Below are 23338 nucleotides of genomic sequence, written 5' to 3' on the forward strand. Positions count from 1 at the left end.
GCGGGATATGAGGAGGGGGTGCTGGACATATGAGGGGGGCAGAATATGAGGAGGGGGTGTGGAATATGAGGAGGGGGTGCTGGACATATGAGGGGGTGCGGGATATGAGGAGGGGGTGCTGGACATATGAGGGGGGCAGAATATGAGGAGGGGGTGTGGAATATGAGGAGGGGGTGCTGGACATATGAGGGGGTGCGGAATATGAGGAGGGGGTGCGGGATACGTGAGGGTGTGCGGAATATGAGGAGGGGGTGCAGAATATGAGGAGGGGGTGCGGAATATGAGGAGGGGATGCGGAATATGAGGAGGGGGTGCGGAATATGAGGAGGGGGTGCAGGACATATGAGGGGGTGCGGAATATGAGGAGGGGGTGCTGGACATATGAGGGGGTGCGGAATATGAGGAGGGGGTGCTGGATATATGAGGGGGGCAGAATATGAGGAGGGGGTGCGGAATATGAGGAGGGGGTGCTGGACATATGAGGGGGGCAGAATATGAGGAGGGGGGTGTGGAATATGAGGAGGGGGTGCGGAATATGAGGAGGGGGTGCGGAATATGAGGAGGGGGTGCTGGACATATGAGGGGGTGCGGAATATGAGGAGGGGGTGCTGGACATATGAGGGGGTGCGGAATATGAGGAGGGGGTGCAGAATATGAGGAGGGGGTGCGGAATATGAGGAGGGGGTGCGGAATATGAGGAGGGGGTGCTGGACATATGAGGGGGTGCGGAATATGAGGAGGGGGTGTGCGGAATATGAGGAGGGGTGCAGGACACATGAGGGGGTGCGGAGTACGTGAGGTGTATCTCTTCGGCAGCGGAAAGGTTAACAGACGGAATGCGGGGCGGGGTGTGCAGTTTGGGAGGGCGGGCTTTGAAGTTTGGGGGCGTGGTCAGCGTCTCCCCGGTCAGCGCCGTGTCCTGCACATGATGGAGCCGCTCCCGGTGTACGCGGTGCTCGTCCTCGTCTTGTACCTGAGCGTCCCCGGGGAGTCCGCTCGAACCGAGCAGTACGGTGAGGAGGGGAGAGACCGGGGGTGTGGGGCCAGGACCGCTACAACTCACTGTATACCGCCTGTGCCCGGTATATACCGTATACTCCCCACTGTATACCGCCTGTGCCCGGTATATACTGTATACTCCCCACTGTATACCGCCTGTGCCCGGTATATACCGTATACTCCTCTCTGTATACCGCCTGTGCCCGGTATATACTGTATACTCCCCACTGTATACCGCCTGTGCCCGGTATATACCGTATACTCCTCACTGTATACCGCCTGTGCCCGGTATATACCGTATACTCCTCACTGTATACCGCCTGTGCCCGGTATATACTGTATACTCTCCACTGTATACCGCCTGTGCCCGGTATATACCGTATACTCCTCTCTGTATACCGCCTGTGCCCGGTATATACTGTATACTCCCCACTGTATACCACCTGTGCCCGGTATATACCGTATACTCCTCATTGTATACCTGCCTGTGCCCGGTATATACCGTATACTCACTGTATACCGCCTGTGCCCGGTATATTACCGTATACTCACTGTATACCGCCTGTGCCCGGTATATACCGTATACTCCCCACTGTATACCGCCTGTGCCCGGTATATACCGTATACTCCTCACTGTATACCGCCTGTGCCGGTATATACTGTATACTCCCACTGTATACCGCCTGTGCCCGGTATATAACGTATACTCCCCACTGTATACCGCCTGTGCCCGGTATATACCGTTATACTCCCCACTGTATACCGCCTGTGCCCGGTATATACCGTATACTCCCCACTGTATACCGCCTGTGCCCGGTATATACTGTATACTCCCCACTGTATACCGCCTGTGCCCGGTATATACCGTATACTCCTCACTGTATACCGCCTGTGCCCGGTATATACCGTATACTCCCCACTGTATACCGCCTGTGCCCGGTATATACTGTATACTCCTCACTGTATACCGCCTGTGCCCGGTATATACTGTATACTCCCCACTGTATACCCACCTGTGCCCGGTATATAAACGTATACTCCCCACTGTATACCGCCTGTGCCCGGTTATATACCGTATACTCCCCACTGTATACCGCCTGTGCCCGGTATATACCGGATACTCCCCACTGTATACCGCCTGTGCCCGGTATATACTGTATACTCCCCACTGTATACCGCCTGTGCCCGGTATATACCGTATACTCCCCACTGTATACCGCCTGTGCCCGGTATATACCGTATACTCCTCACTGTATACCGCCTGGTGCCCGGTATATACTGTATACTCCCCACTGTATACCTGCCTGTGCCCGGTATATACTGTATACTCCCCACTGTATACCGCCTGTGCCCGGTATATACTGTATACTCCCCACTGTATACCGCCTGTGCCCGGTATATACCGTATACTCCCCCACTGTATACCGCCTGTGCCCGGTATATACCGTATACTCCCCACTGGTATAACCGCCTGTGCCCGGTATATACCGTATACTCCCCACTGTATACCGCCTGTGCCCCGGTATATACCGTATACTCCCCACTGTATACCGCCTGTGCCCGGTATATACCTGTATACTCACTGTATACCGCCTGTGCCCGGTATATACTGTATACTCACTGTATACCGCCTGTGCCGGTATATACCGTATACTCTCACTGTATACCGCCTGTGCCCGGTATATACCGTATACTCCTCACTGTATACCGCCTGTGCCCGGTATATACTGTATACTCCTCACTGTATACCGCCTGTGCCCGGTATATACTGTATACTCCTCACTGTATACCGCCTGTGCTACTGTATATACCGTATACTCCTCACTGTATACCGCCTGTGCACTGTATATACCGTATACTCCTCACTGTATACCGCCTGTGCCCGGTATATACCGTATACTCATCACTGTATACCGCCTGTGCCCGGTATATACCGTATACTCCTCACTGTATACCGCCTGTGCCCGGTATATACCGTATACTCCTCACTGTATACCGCCTGTGCCCGGTATATACCGTATACTCCCCACTGTATACCGCCTGTGCCCGTATATACCGTATACTCACTGTATACCGCCTGTGCCCGGTATATACCGTATACTCACTGTATACCGCCTGTGCCCGGTATATACCGTATCGCCCTCACTGTATACCGCCTGTGCCCGGTATATACCGTATACGCCTCACTGTATACCGCCTGTGCCCGGTATATACCGTATACGCCTCACTGTATACCGCCTGTGCCCGGTATATACCGTATACGCCTCACTGTATACCGCCTGTGCCCGGTATATACCGATATACGCCTCCACTGTATACCGCCTGAGGTGCCGAGTATACGGTAACTCGTCAGGCGGTATACAGTGAGGCGTATATGGTATATACCGGGCACAGGCGGTATACAGTGAGGCGTATACGGTATATACCGGGCACAGGCGGTATACAGTGAGGCGTATACGGTATATACCGGGCACAGGCGGTATACAGTGAGGCGTATACGGTATATACCGGGCACAGGCGGTATACAGTGAGGCGTATACGGTATATACCGGGCACAGGCGGTATACAGTGAGGCGTATACGGTATATACCGGGCACAGGCGGTATACAGTGTGGCGTATACGGTATATACCGGGCACAGGCGGTATACAGTGAGGCGTATACGGTATATACCGGGCACAGGCGGTATACAGTGGGGCGTATACGGTATATACCGGGCACAGGCGGTATACAGTGTGGCGTATACGGTATATACCGGGCACAGGCGGTATACAGTGTGGCGTATACGGTATATACCGGGCACAGGCGGTATACAGTGAGGCGCATACGGTATATACCAGGGCTGTGGAGTTGGAGTCGGAGCTCATTTTGGTGTAGTCGGTATAAAATCCACAGATTCCGACTCCTAGAATATATAATAAATTGGGGACAGGAGTGCAATGCAGAATGTGCGGAATATTTTACTAAATAATAACATTTGGTGTATTGCTTCTATTTAAGTGAAGAATGTATTGTACAATGTGAACATCAGACATTTTAATTATTTTTAAGATACAATAATCAAGATATTTGGATAGAACATAAATATATTTATTGGATACAACTTTAGAACACAAAGAACTAATAAATTGTAAATATGATATACAATATGTAATATATATATGCACACAAGATATATGTAATTACTGTATAGTACATAGTGTATTACATATTTATAATTTATTACAGTTTTTTGTGTTCTAAAATTGTATCCAATAAATATATTTTATGTTCTATCCAAATATCTTGATTATTGCATCATAAATATTAAATGTCTGATGATCACATACACATGTTCATGTCCTACAATACATTTTTCACCTAACTATAAGCAATATATGTAGGAGTCGGAATCGAAGGTTTGGTTTACAGACTCCACAGCCCTGGTGTACACTAAAGTTTAAAGTTTGGGGTCACTTAGATATTTCCTTTATTTGTTTTTCAATGAAGCCAACATTAAATTACACAGAAATCCCCTCTATACATTGGTAATGCCGTAAATGACTATTCTAGCTTGAAACCTCTGGTTGTTAATGCAATATCTACAGAGGTGTATAGAGGCCCATTTCCAACAACCACCACTGCAGTGTCTAATGGTACATTGTGTTTGCTAACTGTGTTAGAAGGCTAATTGATGTTTAGAAATCCCTTGTGCAAGTATGTTAGCACAGGTGAAAACAGTTTTGCTGATTAGAGAAGCTCTAAACCTGACCTTCCTTTGAGCTAGTTGAGAATCTGGAGCATTACATTTGTTGGTTCCATTAAACTCTCAAAGTGGCCAGAAAAAGAGACCTTTCCTGTGAAACGCGACAGACTATTCTTGTTCTTAGAAATGAAGGATATTCCATGCGAGAAATTGCCAAGAAACTGAAGATTTCCTACATCGGTGTGCACTACTCCCTTCAGAGGAGAGCACAAACAGGCTGTATGTAACCAGAGTAGAGAGAAGTGGAGGCCGCGCTGCACAACTGAGGAGAGCACAAACAGGCTCTAACCAGAGTAGAGAGAAGTGGAGGCCGCGCTGCACAACTGAGGAGAGCACAAACCGGCTCTAACCAGAGTAGAGAGAAGTGGAGGCCGCGCTGCACAACTGAGCACAAGACAAGCACATTACAGTCTCTAGTGTGAGAAATCCACGCCTCACAGGTCCACACCTGGCAGCTTCATTACATAGTACCCACAAAACACCAGTGTCACCGTCTACAGTGAAGAGGCGACTCCGGGATGCCGGCCTTCAGGACAGAGGGGCAAAGAAAAAGCCATATCTGAGACTGGCTAATAACAGGAAAAGATTAATATGGGCAAAAGAACAGACACTGGACAGAGGAAGATTGGAAAAAAGTGTTATGGACAGACTAATCGAAGTGTGAGGTGTTTGGATCACACAGAAGAACATTTGTGAGACGCAGAACTACTGAAAAGATGCTGGAAGACTGCCTGACGCCATCTGTCAAGCATGGAGGAGGTAATGTGATGGTCTGGGGTTGCTTTGGTGCTGGTAAAGTGGGAGATTTGTACAATGTAAAAGGGATTTTGAATAATTTTACAACGCCATGCCATACCCTGTGGACAGCGCTTGACTGCAGCCAATTTCATCCTACAACAAGACAATGACCCAAAGCCACCTCCAAATTATGCATGGACTATTTAGGGAAGAAGCCGGCAGCTGGTATCTATCTGTAATGGAGGGGCCCAGTCACCAGATCTCACCCTATAGAGCTGTTGTGGGGGCAGCGTGACCGTATGGTGCCAAAAAGTGCCCATCAAGCCAATCCAACTTGTGGGGGGAGGGGAGAAGCACGGGGGGAAATATCCCCAGATTACCTCCGCAAATTAACAGCTAGAACGCCAAAGTCTGCAAAGCTGGAATTGTGCAAAGGAGCGCTCTGTGCCGAAAGAGTGAAGAGAAAATTACTTCTGACCTCGTCACTGTCTGCACGATATTCTAAATTCATTGTACAACTCATCTGATAAATAACAGGAGGATTATTCATGGAAAAGACAAAATTGTCTGGAGGACCCCAAACTTTTCAACTGTAGTGTATACTGGGCACAGGCGGTATACAGTGAGGATATATCGTATACTCCTCACTGTGTAATGCCTGTGCCCGGTATATACCATGTACTCCTCACTGTGTAATGCCTGTGCCTGGTATATACCTTATACCCCTCGCTATATACTGCCTGTGCCTGATACATACCGTATACTCCTCACGATTTACCGCCTGTGCCCGGTATATACTGTACAGGTCTCCAATATATACTGTATGCTGTAATATTCTCCTCTGTACTTGGTGTGCATTGATGATGTCACTGTAGGCGGGGCTGTGACTACCTCTGATGTCATCTTGCAGTGGTTGACCTCATGACGGTCAGTGAGTCTCGTCACATGAGCACCGCGGTGGAGAAGATTCGCTCTGAGATGCTGACCGTTAATGACATTTACTTTCTATCTTCGCTCCGTCTTCCTGCTAAAAGCGGTGGCGTCCTTTTCGGGATTTACTCCAAAAAAGATAATACGAAGTGGCTGGAGGTGTCCATAGTGGGGAAGGTCAACCGAGGTAAGGCAAGGGTTGAGGAGCTGACTGCTGGGGCTGGAGAAAGGTTGAGGAGCTGAGGCTGGGGACAGGACGAGGACATGACCGTCTGAGCTGGGGACGGGGCGAGGAGCTTACCGGCTGGGCTGGGGACGGGGCGAGGAGCTTACCGGCTGGGCTGGGGACGGGGCGAGGAGCTTACCGGCTGGGCTGGGGACGGGGCGAGGAGCTGACCGGCTGGGCTGGGGACGGGGCGAGGAGCTGACCGGCTGGGCTGGGGACGGGGCGAGGAGCTGACCGGCTGGGCTGGGGACGGGGCGAGGAGCTGACCGGCTGGGCTGGGGACGGGGCGAGGAGCTGACCGGCTGGGCTGGGGACGGGGTGAGGAGCTGACCGGCTGGGCTGGGGACGGGGCGAGGAGCTGGGGTTCTGGGGCTCGGGACTTGGCGAGGAGCTGGGGTTCTGGGGCTCGGGACGTGAAGCCTACTGCCGGACCTCGGGCCCGGCGAGGAGCTGGGCTTGTGGGTCGAGGATCTGGGGTTGTGTTGCGAGGAGCCGACTTGCCTGGGGACAAGTTTCTGACTGCTGGGGCTGAAGACTGGTCAAGGAGCTGACTGCTGGGGTTGGAGGACTGGGAGCTGACTGGTGGGGCTGGACTGGGCAGACTGGGAGCTGACTGGTGGGGCCGGACTGGGAGCTGACTGGTGGGGCAGGACTGGGCGGACTGGGAGCTGACTGGTGGGGCCGGACTGGGAGCTGACTGGTGGGGCCGGACTGGGAGCTGACTGGTGGGGCCGGACTGGGAGCTGACTGGTGGGGCCGGACTGGGAGCTGACTGGTGGGGCCGGACTGGGAGCTGACTGGTGGGGCAGGACTGGGAGCTGACTGGTGGGGCAGGACTGGCAGACTGGGAGCTGACTGGTGGGGCCGGACTGGGCAGACTGGGAGCTGACTGGTGGGGCAGGACTGGGCGGACTGGGAGCTGACTGGTGGGGCCGGACTGGGCGGACTGGGAGCTGACTGGTGGGGCCGGACTGGGCGGACTGGGAGCTGACTGGTGGGGCCGGACTGGCAGACTGGGAGCTGACTGGTGGGGCCGGACTGGGCAGACTGGGAGCTGACTGGTGGGGCAGGACTGGGCGGACTGGGAGCTGACTGGTGGGGCCGGACTGGGCGGACTGGGAGCTGACTGGTGGGGCCGGACTGGGCGGACTGGGAGCTGACTGGTGGGGCAGGACTGGGAGCTGACTGGTGGGCAGGACTGGGCAGACTGGGAGCTGACTGGTGGGGCCGGACTGGGCAGACTGGGAGCTGACTGGTGGGGCCGGACTGGGCGGACTGGGAGCTGACTGGTGGGGCAGGACTGGGCGGACTGGGAGCTGACTGGTGGGGCAGGACTGGGCGGACTGGGAGCTGACTGGTGGGGCAGGACTGGGCGGACTGGGAGCTGACTGGTGGGGCAGGACTGGGCGGACTGGGAGCTGACTGGTGGGGCAGGACTGGGCGGACTGGGAGCTGACTGGTGGGGCAGGACTGGGCGGACTGGGAGCTGACTGGTGGGGCAGGACTGGGCGGACTGGGAGCTGACTGGTGGGGCAGGACTGGGCGGACTGGGAGCTGACTGGTGGGGCAGGACTGGGCGGACTGGGAGCTGACTGGTGGGGCAGGACTGGGCGGACTGGGAGCTGACTGGTGGGGCAGGACTGGGCGGACTGGGAGCTGACTGGTGGGGCAGGACTGGGCGGACTGGGAGCTGACTGGTGGGGGCGGACTGGGAGCTGACTGGTGGGGGCGGACTGGGAGCTGACTGGTGGGGGCGGACTGGGAGCTGACTGGTGGGGGCGGACTGGGAGCTGACTGGTGGGGGCGGACTGGGAGCTGACTGGTGGGGGCGGACTGGGAGCTGACTGGTGGGGGCGGACTGGGAGCTGACTGGTGGGGGCGGACTGGGAGCTGACTGGTGGGGGCGGACTGGGAGCTGACTGGTGGGGGCGGACTGGGAGCTGACTGGTGGGGGCGGACTGGGAGCTGACTGGTGGGGGCGGACTGGGAGCTGACTGGTGGGGGCGGACTGGGAGCTGACTGGTGGGGGCGGACTGGGAGCTGACTGGTGGGGGCGGACTGGGAGCTGACTGGTGGGGGCGGACTGGGAGCTGACTGGTGGGGGCGGACTGGGAGCTGACTGGTGGGGGCGGACTGGGAGCTGACTGGTGGGGGCGGACTGGGAGCTGACTGGTGGGGGCGGACTGGGAGCTGACTGGTGGGGGCGGACTGGGAGCTGACTGGTGGGGGCGGACTGGGAGCTGACTGGTGGGGGCGGACTGGGAGCTGACTGGTGGGGGCGGACTGGGAGCTGACTGGTGGGGGCGGACTGGGAGCTGACTGGTGGGGGCGGACTGGGAGCTGACTGGTGGGGGCGGACTGGGAGCTGACTGGTGGGGGCGGACTGGGAGCTGACTGGTGGGGGCGGACTGGGAGCTGACTGGTGGGGGCGGACTGGGAGCTGACTGGTGGGGGCGGACTGGGAGCTGACTGGTGGGGGCGGACTGGGAGCTGACTGGTGGGGGCGGACTGGGAGCTGACTGGTGGGGGCGGACTGGGAGCTGACTGGTGGGGGCGGACTGGGAGCTGACTGGTGGGGGCGGACTGGGAGCTGACTGGTGGGGGCGGACTGGGAGCTGACTGGTGGGGGCGGACTGGGAGCTGACTGGTGGGGGCGGACTGGGAGCTGACTGGTGGGGGCGGACTGGGAGCTGACTGGTGGGGGCGGACTGGGAGCTGACTGGTGGGGGCGGACTGGGAGCTGACTGGTGGGGGCGGACTGGGAGCTGACTGGTGGGGGCGGACTGGGAGCTGACTGGTGGGGGCGGACTGGGAGCTGACTGGTGGGGGCGGACTGGGAGCTGACTGGTGGGGGCGGACTGGGAGCTGACTGGTGGGGGCGGACTGGGAGCTGACTGGTGGGGGCGGACTGGGAGCTGACTGGTGGGGGCGGACTGGGAGCTGACTGGTGGGGGCGGACTGGGAGCTGACTGGTGGGGGCGGACTGGGAGCTGACTGGTGGGGGCGGACTGGGAGCTGACTGGTGGGGGCGGACTGGGAGCTGACTGGTGGGGGCGGACTGGGAGCTGACTGGTGGGGGCGGACTGGGAGCTGACTGGTGGGGGCGGACTGGGAGCTGACTGGTGGGGGCGGACTGGGAGCTGACTGGTGGGGGCGGACTGGGAGCTGACTGGTGGGGGCGGACTGGGAGCTGACTGGTGGGGGCGGACTGGGAGCTGACTGGTGGGGGCGGACTGGGAGCTGACTGGTGGGGGCGGACTGGGAGCTGACTGGTGGGGGCGGACTGGGAGCTGACTGGTGGGGGCGGACTGGGAGCTGACTGGGAGCTGACTGGTGGGGGCGGACTGGGAGCTGACTGGTGGGGGCGGACTGGGAGCTGACTGGTGGGGGCGGACTGGGAGCTGACTGGTGGGGGCGGACTGGGAGCTGACTGGTGGGGGCGGACTGGGAGCTGACTGGTGGGGGCGGACTGGGAGCTGACTGGTGGGGGCGGACTGGGAGCTGACTGGTGGGGGCGGACTGGGAGCTGACTGGGAGCTGACTGGTGGGGGCGGACTGGGAGCTGACTGGGAGCTGACTGGTGGGGCCGGACTGGGAGCTGACTGGGAGCTGACTGGTGGGGCCGGACTGGGAGCTGACTGGGAGCTGACTGGTGGGGCCGGACTGGGAGCTGACTGGGAGCTGACTGGTGGGGCCGGACTGGGAGCTGACTGGGAGCTGACTGGTGGGGCCGGACTGGGAGCTGACTGGGAGCTGACTGGTGGGGCCGGACTGGGAGCTGACTGGGAGCTGACTGGTGGGGCCGGACTGGGAGCTGACTGGTGGGGCCGGACTGGGAGCTGACTGGTGGGGCCGGGGCCGGCCTGCCGGGAAGCTAGTGCCTGGGCTGTCCCAGCAAGGAACTGAACGCTAGAGCTCAGGACTGGACATGAGCCGCTCTCTTCTTGTAGTCCTAGTGCGCTATATGCGGGAGGACTCACGGGTGCACTCGGTGAGCTTACAGAATGCCAACCTGTCTGATGGGAATGCCCACTCCATCATCCTGCGGCTGAGCGGCCTACAGGGCGACACGCTAACCCTTGAGCTCTACGTGGACTGCAAGCAGGTGGACACCAGCCTGGGGCTGCCCGAAATGATGATCATCCCACAGTTTGAGGTGGAGTCTGGAGAGATCCGCTGCGGGCACAAGGCGTACCAGAGGATGCAGGTATCTGGGTACAGGGACCACCACATTCAGCAGCTGTAGGTGGTGACTGTGAGGTTCATGTCCAGCACATCTGGGGATATGTCTCTCCCCTATATAGGCCCATTGTTTGTGGTTTGGGTCTGGGATCCAGTGTTATGTTTCTTCTCTTATCGGGGGGGGGGTTGTCCCCCTGTTTTGCTCTAGCATATTTGGCTCTAGGGTCCCATTACCCTTCCGGGATCGACTCATAAGCCTCCTATTTCTGTGGTCACTTCTATAGATTTGGGGTTCATGTTCATGCTTTCCCGCTTACTCTGGCACTTCTTAACTTCTGTCTAGGGTTCAGTGGAGTCTATGAAGTTGGTTCTCGGGGGGTCCCTGAGTCGTGTGGGGCCCCTGAGTGAGTGTCCCTTCCAGGATGACGCATCCATTCACAATACAGGTAGTGAAAAGGGGTGTGGGCTGGGGGATCTGTAGACGCCCCTCATTCATGCCTCTGCTTTATCTCCTCCTGACAGTGAACGGCGTTGTGAACTCCATCCTAGGTGAGTGGCTTCCCCGCGCCTTCTGGAGGCCCCGCGTTGTTTAAAGGGAAGGTGTCGTCCAAAAAAAAAAAAATTCAATAACTGAAAAAATGTAAAGTATCAATGTTTTAATGTTTTGTTTAAATATTTGTTTAGGGTAAGTTTAGGGTCACAGTGTAGAGCCATTTTGTTGGTGACCGCAAAGTGATCCTAATGTCTAAAGTGTCACCAAGGACAGTGGGATAGTGTTCCCCACATAGCACTCTGCACTCCCCGTACCAGCAATGCTCAGCCACACGCACGTCCCCCCCCCAATGCTCTGCCACACACGGGTCCCCCCCAATGCTCTGACGCCCGTCCCCCCACCCAATGCTCTGCCGCGCGCCCGTCCCCCCACCCAATGCTCTGCCGCGCGCCCGTCCCCCCACCCAATGCTCTGCCGCGCGCCCGTCCCCCCACCCAATGCTCTGCCGCGCGCCCGTCCCCCCCACCCAATGCTCTGCCGCGCGCCCGTCCCCCCCCACCCAATGCTCTGCCGCGCGCCCGTCCCCCCCACCCAATGCTCTGCCGCACGCACGCCCCAAAATCTGAATTTTGTCTGAAAAAAGTGGCGTACGGTTTGCGCCATTTTCCGCGACCCATAGCGTTTTTATTTTACGGGATCTGGGGCTCGGTGATGGCTTATTTTCTGCGTCTCGAGCTGACGGTTTTAATGGCATTCATGTGCAGATGCTACGTTTTGATCGCCTTTTATTGCATTTAGCGCAAAATTTGTGGCAACTAAAAAAACATTAATTTTGGCGTCAGGAATTTTTTTTGCCGCTGCGCCATTTACCGATCAGATTAATTGATTTTATATTTTCATAGATCGGGCGTTTCTGAACGCAGCGATACCAAATGTGTATTTTTTTTATATTTTTAACTCTTTAATTTTCAATGGAGCGAAAGGGGGGTGATTTGAACTTTTAGGGTTTCGTCGCTCATTCTTTTCTCCCGATCAGAGCAGCATCGCTCAGACCGGAAGAAATGATCGTCTCTTGTAATAAGCTGTTTCTTACAGGACCTTAATCATGTGAGCTCAAGAGTCATCACATGACCCTGTGCTACCATGACAACCACCATATCCACATGATCACGTCACGTGACTTCTGGTATCGGGCGGTGAGTACGGATCTACCGCTATCACCGGTAATATGGCGCTGTCACATTTTGACAGCGCCATTTATAAGGCACGGGTGGATAGCGATACAACTCGTGCCTAGCAGGCACACATGTCAGTTGTATAAACCAGCTGACATGTGCGCGGATCACCGCCTGCAGCAGCCGGGGAGATTAACACTGTGACCGCTAGGACGTACCTTTACTGCCTGCGATCGTTAAGAGGTTAACCATACATTTTGTCCTTATACCAGTTCTCACTATTTCTTCTGCCATTTCAGGGGAACACACAAAGGCTCTAATCACCCAAATGACGCTGTTTAATAAGCTGCTGGCCGACCTGAGAGAGGATATCCGGGACCAGGTGAGGACAGCAGAGGGTGAGGATACAGATATTAGTACAGGGGAGGTGGGTGAGGATACAGATATTGGTACAGGGGAGGGGGGTGAGGATACAGATATTAGTACAGGGGAGGGGGGTGAGGATACAGATATTAGTACAGGGGAGGGGGGTGAGGATACAGATATTAGTACAGGGGAGGGGGGTGAGGATACAGATATTAGTACAGGGGAGGGGGGTGAGGATACAGATATTAGTACAGGGGAGGGGGGTGAGGATACAGATATTAGTACAGGGGAGGGGGGTGAGGATACAGATATTAGTACAGGGGAGGGGGGTGAGGATACAGATATTAGTACAGGGGAGGGGGGTGAGGATACAGATATTGGTACAGGGGAGGGGGGTGAGGATACAGATATTAGTACAGGGGAGGGGGGTGAGGATACAGATATTAGTACAGGGGAGGGGGGTGAGGATACAGATATTGGTACAGGGGAGGGGGGTGAGGATACAGATATTGGTACAGGGGAGGGGGGTGAGGATACAGATATTAGTACAGGGGAGGGGGGTGAGGATACAGATATTAGTACAGGGGAGGGGGGTGAGGATACAGATATTAGTACAGGGGAGGGGGGTGAGGATACAGATATTAGTACAGGGGAGGGGGGTGAGGATACAGATATTAGTACAGGGGAGGGGGGTGAGGATACAGATATTGGTACAGGGGAGGGGGGTGAGGATACAGATATTGGTACAGGGGAGGGGGGTGAGGATACAGATATTGGTACAGGGGAGGGGGGTGAGGATACAGATATTAGTACAGGGGAGGGGGGTGAGGATACAGCTATTAGTACAGGGGAGGGGGGTGAGGATACAGCTATTAGTACAGGGGAGGGGGGTGAGGATACAGATATTAGTACAGGGGAGGGGGGTGAGGATACAGATATTAGTACAGGGGAGGGGGGTGAGGATACAGATATTAGTACAGGGGAGGGGGGTGAGGATACAGATATTAGTACAGGGGAGGGGGGTGAGGATACAGATATTAGTACAGGGGAGGGGGGTGAGGATACAGATATTAGTACAGGGGAGGGGGGTGAGGATACAGATATTAGTACAGGGGAGGGGGGTGAGGATACAGATATTAGTACAGGGGAGGGGGGTGAGGATACAGATATTAGTACAGGGGAGGGGGGTGAGGATACAGATATTAGTACAGGGGAGGGGGGGTGAGGATACAGATTTTGGGGTGTCTCATTTGATGTCTCGTATCTTCAGGTGAAGGAAATGTCTCTCATCCGGAACACGATCATGGAATGTCAGGTTTGCGGTAAGAAGTTCTAGAGCAGTTACCCAGCATGCTCTGCAGCGCTATATACATTCACTGCATCCTTCTTTTTTTTCTCACCCCACCATGCTGTCGTTGCGTCCCCCACCCCCCACTACTCACTCATCAGTTTCTCTGCCACTCCACCTTGCTGTTGCATCCTTCTTCCTTCTCTCTTCCCTCCCCCCCCCCCACCCTCGCACTTTGCACGGTCCCCCCCTCGCACTTTGCACGGTCCCCCCCTCGCACTTTGCACGGTCCCCCCCTCGCACTTTGCACGGTCCCCCCCCTCGCACTTTGCACGGTCCCCCCCCTCGCACTTTGCACGGTCCCGCCCCCCTCGCACTTTGCACGGTCCCGCCCCCCTCGCACTTTGCACGGTCCCGCCCCCCTTGCACTTTGCACGGTCCCGCCCCCCTCGCACTTTGCACGGTCCCGCCCCCCTCGCACTTTGCACGGTCCCGCCCCCCTCGCACTTTGCACGGTCCCGCCCCCCTCGCACTTTGCACGGTCCCGCCCCCCTCGCACTTTGCACGGTCCCGCCCCCCTCGCACTTTGCACGGTCCCGCCCCCCTCGCACTTTGCACGGTCCCGCCCCCCTCGCACTTTGCACGGTCCCGCCCCCCTCGCACTTTGCACGGTCCCGCCCCCCTCGCACTTTGCACGGTCCCGCCCCCCTCGCACTTTGCACGGTCCCGCCCCCCTCGCACTTGGCACGGTCCCGCCCCCCTCGCACTTGGCACGGTCCCGCCCCCCTCGCACTTGGCACGGTCCCGCCCCCCTCGCTCTTGGCACGGTCCCGCCCCCCTCGCTCTTGGCACGGTCCCGCCCCCCTCGCTCTTGGCACGGCCCCGCCCCCCTCGCTCTTGGCACGGCCCCGCCCCCCTCGCTCTTGGCACGGCCCCGCCCCCCTCGCTCTTGGCACGGCCCCGCCCCCCTCGCTCTTGGCACGGCCCCGCCCCCCTCGCTCTTGGCACGGCCCCGCCCCTTTGAACTTGACATGGCGCCCGCCCCTTGCACTTGTCACGGCCCCTCATCCTCGCAGTCAGCTTTTTTCCCATGCCACCTTGCTGCGGTTGCGTCCTTCCTCCCCCTTGCTCTGGTCACAGTCTCCCTGTTCCTTCCTTCTCCAGGGTTTCATGAGCACCGCTCCCGCTGTAACCCCAGCCCGTGTTTCCAGGGTGTGGACTGTATGGAGACGTACGAATACCCCGGATATCGCTGTGGCCCCTGCCCTCCGGGCTCCCTTGGTAATGGCACGCACTGTGCAGATGTTGATGAGGTGTGTCCTGGGGGGACGGTTGTACGGGGGCTTTCTGGGGGAGCTGTACCCTGATGCTGTGCTGTCGCCCACAGTGCTCTCACGCCAACCCTTGTTTTACTGGCTCCAAATGCATCAACGCATTTCCTGGTTTCCGCTGTGAAGCTTGTCCTCGCGGGTACAAGGGCAACGCTGTCTCTGGAGTGGGCATCGACTATGCGAAGGCCAGCAAACAAGTGAGGCCAAAGTCCGCCTCCACGGTGCGGGGTCCACGGTGCGGGGTCCTGGGTCGTCTTCATCGCTCATCTTTCGTGTTTTTAGGTTTGCACAGACATTGATGAATGTAATGATGGGAATAATGGCGGCTGCGCTGCGAACTCCATCTGTACCAACACGGTGGTAAGTGTCCGCACCTCCAGCCACCTCCTCAGGTCACCATCGTAAACTCACCCGGGGGTCTTCTCTTTCAGGGATCTTACAAGTGTGGCCCCTGTAAGCCGGGGTTTGTTGGGAACCAGTCTCTTGGATGTGTCCCGAAGAAATCATGTGCAGGCCCCGCTTTTAATCCCTGCCACGTCAACGCGCACTGTGTGTTCGAGAGGAACGGTGACGTCACATGCGCGGTACGAGCGGTCTACTCCTATACGGGGGATCATGAGCCCGTAACCTGACCCCACCAGCCTCCGGCATACTTCTGTACCTAACATCTCCTGCCTCTACGTTCCCTGCAGTGCAATGTTGGATGGGCTGGGAACGGATACACGTGCGGCCGCGACACGGACATAGATGGCTACCCCGATGAGCCCATGCCTTGTATCGACAACAACAAGCACTGCCGCCAGGTAGGAATCGGGGAGTCCTCTCCTGCCCTGTGTCCTCGCACTGTCTGGGCCTCCGCTATGTAGACTCTGGGGGTCTCCTCGTGCCCTGTGTCCTCGCACTGTCTGGGCCCCCGCTGTGTAGACTCGGGGGGTCTCCTCGTGCCCTGTGTCCCTGTCTTCTCGCACTGTCTGGGCCTCCGCTGTGTAGACTCTGGGGGTCTCCTCGTGCCCTGTGTCCCTGTGTCTTCTCGCACTGTGGGTTCCGCTGTGTAGGCTCTGGGGGTCTCCTCGTGCCCTGTGTCTCCTCGGACTGTCTGGGCCCCCGCTGTGTAGGCTCTGGGGGTCTCCTCGTGCCCTGTGTCCCTGTCTCCTCGCACTGTGGGTCCCGCTGTGTAGACTCTGGGGGTCTCCTCCTGCCCTGTGTCTCCTCGCACTGTCTGGGCCTCCGCTGTGTAGATTCTGGGGGTCTCCTCGTGCCCTGTGTCTCTGTGTCCCCTCGCACTGTCTGGGCCTCCGCTGTGTAGACTGTGAGGGCCTCCTCGTACCCTGTGTCCCCTCGCACTGTCTGGCCTCCGCTGTGTAGACTCTGGGGGTCTCCTCGCACTGTGGGCCCCGCTGTATAGACTGTGGGGGTCTCCTCGTGCCCTGTGTCCCTTTCTCTTCGCACTGTGGGTCCCGCTGTGTAGACTCTGTGGGTATCCTCGTGCCCTGTGTCCCTGTCTCCTCGCACTGTCTGGCCTCCGCTGTGTAGACTCTGGGGGTCTCCTCGTGCCCTGTGTCCCTGTGTCTCCTCGCACTGTCTGGGCCTCCGCTGTATAGAGTGTGGGGGTCTCCTCGTGCCCTGTGTCCTGTCCCCTCGCGCTGTGGGTCCCGCTGTGTAGACTCTGGGGGTCTCCTCGTGCCCTGTGTCTCCTCGCACTGTCTGGGCCCCCGCTGTATAGACTCTGGGGGTCTCTTCGTGCACTGTGTCCCTGTCTCTTCGCACTGTGGGTCCCGCTGTGTAGACTCTGGGGGTCTCCTTGTGCACTGTGTCCCTGTGTCTCTTCGCACTGTCTGGGCCCCCCGTTGTATAGAGTGTCAGGGTCTCCTCGTGCCCTGTGTCCCTGTCTCTTCGCACTGTGGGTCCCGCTGTATAGACTCTGGGGGTCTCCTCGTGCCCTGTGTCTCCTCGCACTGTCTGGGCCTCCGCTGTATAGAGTGTGGGGGTCTCCTCGTGCCCTGTGTCCTGTCTCCTCGGACTGTGGGTCCCGCTGTATAGACTCTGGGGGTCTCCTCGTGCCCTGTGTCCCTGTCTCCTCGCACTGTCTGGGCCTCCGCTGTATAGAGTGTGGGGGTCTCCTCGTGCCCTGTGTCCTGTCTCCTCGGACTGTGGGTCCCGCTGTATAGACTCTGGGGGTCTCCTCGTGCCCTGTGTCCCTGTGTCTCCTCGCACTGTGGGTCCCGCTGTATAGACTCTGGGGGTCTCCTCGTGCCCTGTGTCCCTGTGTCTCCTCGCACTGTGGGTCCCGCTGTATAGACTCTGGGGGTCTCCTCGTGCCCTGTGTCCCTGTGTCTCCTCGCACTGTGGGTCCCGCTGTATAGACTCTGGGGGTCTCCCCATGCCCTGTGTCCCTGTGTCTCCTCGCACTGTGGGTCCCGCTGTATAGACTCTGGGGGTCTCCTCGTGCCCTGTGTCCCTGTCTTCTCGCACTGTCTGGGCCCCTGCTGTGTAGACTCTGGGGGTCTCCTCGTGCCCTGTGTCCTGTCCCCTCGCACTGTGGGTCCCGCTGTATAGAGTGTGGGGGTCTCCTCGTGCCCTGTGTCCTGTCCCCTCGCACTGTGGGCCCCGCTGTATAGACTCTTGGTGTCCCCGGTCTCCCCCCTTTGTCTAGGCCTCACCACACTTCTATTACATCTCATCTCCTCCTTCCTCGCAGGATAACTGCAGACTGACCCCTAACTCTGGGCAGGAGGATGCGGATAATGACGGGATCGGGGATCAGTGTGATGAGGATGCCGATGGTGATGGAATTAAAAACGTGGAGGTAATCAAGGGTCCCCCTGGATGTTTGGAGGGCGGGTATTGCTCTTCTTGTTGGGGGTCTCTTCTGAGTCCACTGTCCTCTTCCAGGATAACTGCAGACTGGTCCCTAACAAGGACCAGCAGAACTCTGACACCGATTCGTTCGGAGACGCCTGTGACAACTGTCCCAATGTGCCCAACAACGACCAGAAGGACACAGATGCCAATGGAGAAGGGGATGCCTGCGACAACGACACGGATGGGGATGGTGAGTGTCGGGCAGCACTGCTCCCAGCATCTTCAGTGTCCACCATGAGATCATTCACATCCACATGGGAAATATTACAGCTTACTGACAGGGGGAGGAAGCGATGGGGGCGACCGTCCTCACTGAATCATACCTATGTGATGAATCCTGATCTGTGTACCTGTATATGTGATGGCCGCCTGTGTGCATGTACATGGTGGTGAGAGTGGTCCCGTGTCTGTCGGCACTGTAGACAACACATGCTCCCGGTGACACGAGGGATGGTGTCTGCGCGTCTCCTTCCAGACCTGGACAGTGTGTGGCAGTGCAGTCAGAATGTAGGCAGGTGTTATATCTCTGATCATTATACCTCTCTGTGCGGCTATGCATGTACACCACTTATATATCTATATATTGTGAGGAATATGCTACAAACCAATCATAAATATTTCCACACATGCTTACCTGCAACAAGAGGTCACCCTATTCTGGATAGAAATCAAATACCAAGATCCTGGAACAAATGGTAGGTGACAAGGTTAATCATAGAAAGGAAGGAACCCTGACCACAGCAAGGCCCCGTGGTGACAAAAGTAATTCAGCTAGGGAAGTGGGCGGGTGATTGCTAGTTTCAGAGGAGCTTTAAAGGGAAACTTGGAGACAGCCTGGCTCCTAGGTAAAATGTATAAAATGATGGTGTACGTAGCTCCCTCAAATATGGTAGTCATTTTTTCGGCCTCAGGACAGCAGGACGCACGTAACACATATTTTGCCTTAATTATAGAACGTGCATATCAGCTCATAATTAATAACGAGCCGTTGGAAGAGATTAGACACAACATGTTTCCTAGCTATGGATAGATAAAATCATAATAGGAAACATGATGGTAATATCTTCCGCATGGGACTCTCTCTCAGAAGCGGAAATATGAGGAAAGCTGCCATCTCATAATTCTCTGGAACTTGAAGGCACATCTCATGTCCAGCCTTGTCATAGGTCACTATATGCGCAGTATGTGGTCCATGGGTTATTAAAAACCAAAGCGGACATTTTGGAGGGGTTCTTCCGAGAGAGGTCACATCCAGTAAATGTGTGGGGAGTCCCAAGGAAACCATTCACTCCACAACGCCTCCCCTGTCCCAAGCCAGCACCGGGCCTAGTCACAAGAAAAAGGGTAACTGATTCATATGTACACCTGCTTCCACCTATATCTTACTTGTATCTGCATTACTGACCATGATCTGTAACTTTCTCATGTATACACCATTTTATCTAGTGTGTCCTTAAGACGAATAAATATATAATTTAATCCTGGGTTGTTCTTTTATCTCCATCTATAAATCCCATGTCCGTGTGCTTGGTTTAGTATTACATGCAACCTGTGGCTGGCTTCTGGCCCGATAAAAATTCTGCTAACGGACCAGGCCTATATCTAACGAGGAGCTGGTGGCAGACTACTGGGGTCTGTCTGTCTGTCAGGCTTGTGAGTGAGTGGGATGTCACGCCTTGCGTGGGCCGCTCTGTCTGCCTCCCTGTGCCTGCATGAACAGAGGGTGTCGGTGTAAAACAGCGCCAAGCTGACCTTACCCCTGGGGCCATGGAACGTCGCGTGTTGGTGGAAGTGACAAGGTCGTCTCGCGTGGCTCCAACGTATTAGAGATGTCAGGATGGGGCTGCGAGGTGCGGTATCGTCACAGATTGATGAACAGGGGTGGGATGTTCGGGAGACCCCCCCCCCCCCCGCCTCTTCATCACATATTGGTGGCAGCGGTGGGATCGGGATAAGTGTTTTGGGTGTGAGACCCATACTCCCATACACTAGAGACTACCAGTAGCAGCCGTTGCCTCTGGGGTCTTAGGAGCAGCTGAGCTCTAGTGTCAGAGTGCAGATGCTGTACGGTGTGTGGAGGCATCAGGTGGCAGCTGTGTCAGTGACAAAAGACTGCAAGAATGGACGATGGCATCAGGAGCCAAACTAAGGAGATGGCCAACGCTGTGGACAAATACTGCATTATGTGCAGTGAGGAGGAGCAGAGCCTAGGGGCCTCAGGAAGCCGGTCATCAGTCCTGCAGGGGGCAGCTAACCACTTGGCTGTTCAGTGGACAGCTCATCACCTGCCCTTCCCTCCAACCTGAAAGGCTCAGATGCCCTTTTTAAAACTGCTCTGTCCCATCTTGAGGTTGTAGACCTAAAGGTCTACTGGATCCTAATGGCATAGCGGGAGCGTGTGGCAAAGCGTGAGGCCGCAGAGCGAGAACACCAGCTGCAGCTTTCTCGGCTGCAGACCCTGCTGCCCACCCTAGACAATCGAGAGACCAAGCCTCCAAAGGTCCGTGTCAAGGACTTCCCAGTGCTGGAGAAAGATGGAGACTTGGATTTGTTTTTGCTGGCCTTTGAGCGAACCTGCCAGTGGCACCATCAGGCTCCAGGTGATGGGAAAGTTGCACCCATAACCTGTCAATGTAGTGAGGAAGGTTTTCCCACAGCTGGTCGGGGTGATGGGGAAGTTGTACCCATGATTTGTCCGGATAATGGGAAGGGTGTACCCACCAGTTGTCACTGGTTAGGGAAAGTGGTCCCTATAACCTGTCAAGATGGGGGGAATGGGGTACCTATAGCCTGCCCGGATGGGAAAGTTGGACCCCACTGTATGTCAGGAGGATGGGACAGCAGTACCCGTCACCTGTCAGAACGGTGAGGAAGTATTTCCCACAGCCTGCAAGATGAGGGATTGGTGTTGCCCACAGCTTGTCAGGGTGGTGGGAAACCTGTATGCCCAGCCTGTCAGGTTGACAGGAACGTGCTGTCCCCAGCCAGTTGGGCTTATGGAAAGATGGCTTATGTGCAGCACAGTGGCTCAGTGGTTATCACTGCAGTCTTGCAGTGCTGGGGTCCTGGGTTTGAATCCCACCAAGGACATCTGCAAGGAGTTTGTATGTTCTCCCCGTGTTTGCTTGCGTTTCCTCCTGGTACTCCGGTTTCCTCCCACACTCTAAAAAAGACATACAGATAGGGAATTTAGATTGAGGACAGTGTTCCTGATGTATGTAAATCGCTGTGGAGTATGTTAGCATTATATAAAAATAAAGATTTATTTTTTATTTTATTTAGGTGTCGTTATTCCCAAGGGAGACAGCCTACATAGCTGCTGTCACCCGCAGGCTGAGTACCGAGAATGCAGACAACGCACTGCCTTCTGTGCCCTCATCTTCCAGAGGGATAACTGAACCCGGTGCTGGCCCAGAGGGTTCCTGTGAAGGTGGGGCTTTAACGCTGCTTCTGGCTACCTCTTGCTAGGGGTTCCGGACTGCCCTACCAGTAGGTGCCAGTCTTGAGGCGCTGAGTGACCTCAGGGAGGCGGCTGTTTCCAAATCTGAGAGGTAGAGAGTCCTGTGGGATCCAGGAAGGAGGTTGTGGACAGACTCGTTGGGAACACAGAATTTTTTTGCCCTCTAAGGGGGCGAGGTGTGAGGAACATGGTATATCAATATATGCCAATCATACTTATTTCCACACATCCTGACCTGCAGCAAGATGTCACCCCATTCAGGATAGAAATCAAATACAGTGGAACCTCGCTTAACGAGTAACCCACTTAACGAGAATTTCGCTTAACAAGCAAAGCTTTCTGTAAATTTGTAACCCGCTTTACGAGAAAGCTTTGCTGTACGAGCGAAATCCTCTCTGCACACACTTCCGGTTCCGCACATCCACCGTGCTCTAACCCGCACTTGCAGTCCACACAAACACACACATGTACGCACAAGCACACACACACATACAGTATTATGCTCACCTTACCTTCTGTTCCACCGCCGGTCTCATGGTTCTTGTAGTTCCCAGGTACATCGCGGCGAACTACAAGTACCATGAGGCCGGTGGTGGAACGGAAGGTAAGGTGAGCATATAATATGTGTACATTCCGTTTCATCGCCGGTCTCCTGGGTCCTATAGTGCGCTGCTCCGCTCCACTCCACTCCACTCCACTCCAGGCATCAGCATCCATAGCAACAAAGCAGGAACTTCCTGGTTCCTGTCACCGCTACTCAAAGGCAGCACGCTGGCCAATCAGAGGCACGCGGCTCTGACTTTGACGTCAGCTCTCTGGCAAGAAGTTCCGCCCTCGTCGTTATGGTTACCCGATACACGGCCCGCACCAGAGAACAGCAAGTCCCAGGAGACCGGCGTTGGAACGGAACGGAAGGTAAGGTGAGCATAATATGTGTGTGTGCTTGTGTGAGTTTGTGTGTGTTTGTACATGTTTGTGTGCGTTTGTGCATGTGTGGAATGACGCAATAGGGGACCAGGATGGGACATTTAACACATTGTGGAAGGAATCGTCTGCATTGCAATGATTTCCTATGGGAAATCTTGCTCTGCTGAACGAGTAACTTGATTAACAAGCAACTCCCAGAACGGATTGTTCTTGTTAACAAAGGTTCCACTGTACCAAGATCCTGGAACAAATTGTAGGAAGGAAGAAGCCCTGACCAAGACCCCCTGGTGACAATTCAGCTAGGGAAGTGGGCGGGCAATTGCTAATTTTAGAGAAGCTTCAAAGGGAAACTTGGAGACAGCCTGGCTCCTGGGTAAAAATTATAAAATTGGAGTGTGCGTAGCTCCCACAAATATGGTAGGCATAATTCTGGCCTCAGGGCAGTGGGACGCATATAACACATTTTGCCTTAATTGTGGGACATGCGTATCAGCCCATAATTCATAACTAGCTGCTGGAAGGCAATAGATGCATCATGTTTCCTAGCTTATGGATAGATAAAATCATAATGGAAAACATGATGGTAATATCTTCCGTGTGGGGAAAGCTGCCATTTC

The 23338-nt window shown here is 55.8% G+C and overlaps 1 protein-coding gene across 1 annotated transcript in view; it reads left to right on the forward strand.

The window, feature by feature from the left end:
* Nucleotides 1-893: 893 nt before the first annotated feature.
* THBS3 (thrombospondin 3) overlaps nucleotides 894-23338 on the forward strand; it is a 91826-nt gene continuing 69381 nt past the window's right edge. The window contains exons 1-14 of the mRNA XM_075330637.1: nucleotides 894-1013; nucleotides 6392-6598; nucleotides 10588-10844; nucleotides 11163-11265; nucleotides 11342-11368; nucleotides 12787-12869; nucleotides 14124-14175; nucleotides 15306-15454; nucleotides 15529-15669; nucleotides 15755-15832; nucleotides 15904-16056; nucleotides 16165-16275; nucleotides 18171-18278; nucleotides 18365-18524. Coding sequence (XP_075186752.1) covers nucleotides 926-1013; nucleotides 6392-6598; nucleotides 10588-10844; nucleotides 11163-11265; nucleotides 11342-11368; nucleotides 12787-12869; nucleotides 14124-14175; nucleotides 15306-15454; nucleotides 15529-15669; nucleotides 15755-15832; nucleotides 15904-16056; nucleotides 16165-16275; nucleotides 18171-18278; nucleotides 18365-18524 — 1717 coding nt within the window. The 5' untranslated portion in view covers nucleotides 894-925. The remainder of the gene's footprint in view (nucleotides 1014-6391; nucleotides 6599-10587; nucleotides 10845-11162; nucleotides 11266-11341; nucleotides 11369-12786; nucleotides 12870-14123; nucleotides 14176-15305; nucleotides 15455-15528; nucleotides 15670-15754; nucleotides 15833-15903; nucleotides 16057-16164; nucleotides 16276-18170; nucleotides 18279-18364; nucleotides 18525-23338) is intronic.

Source organism: Anomaloglossus baeobatrachus, chromosome 12 (assembly GCF_048569485.1).
Source record: "Anomaloglossus baeobatrachus isolate aAnoBae1 chromosome 12, aAnoBae1.hap1, whole genome shotgun sequence".
NCBI lineage: Eukaryota > Metazoa > Chordata > Amphibia > Anura > Aromobatidae > Anomaloglossus > Anomaloglossus baeobatrachus.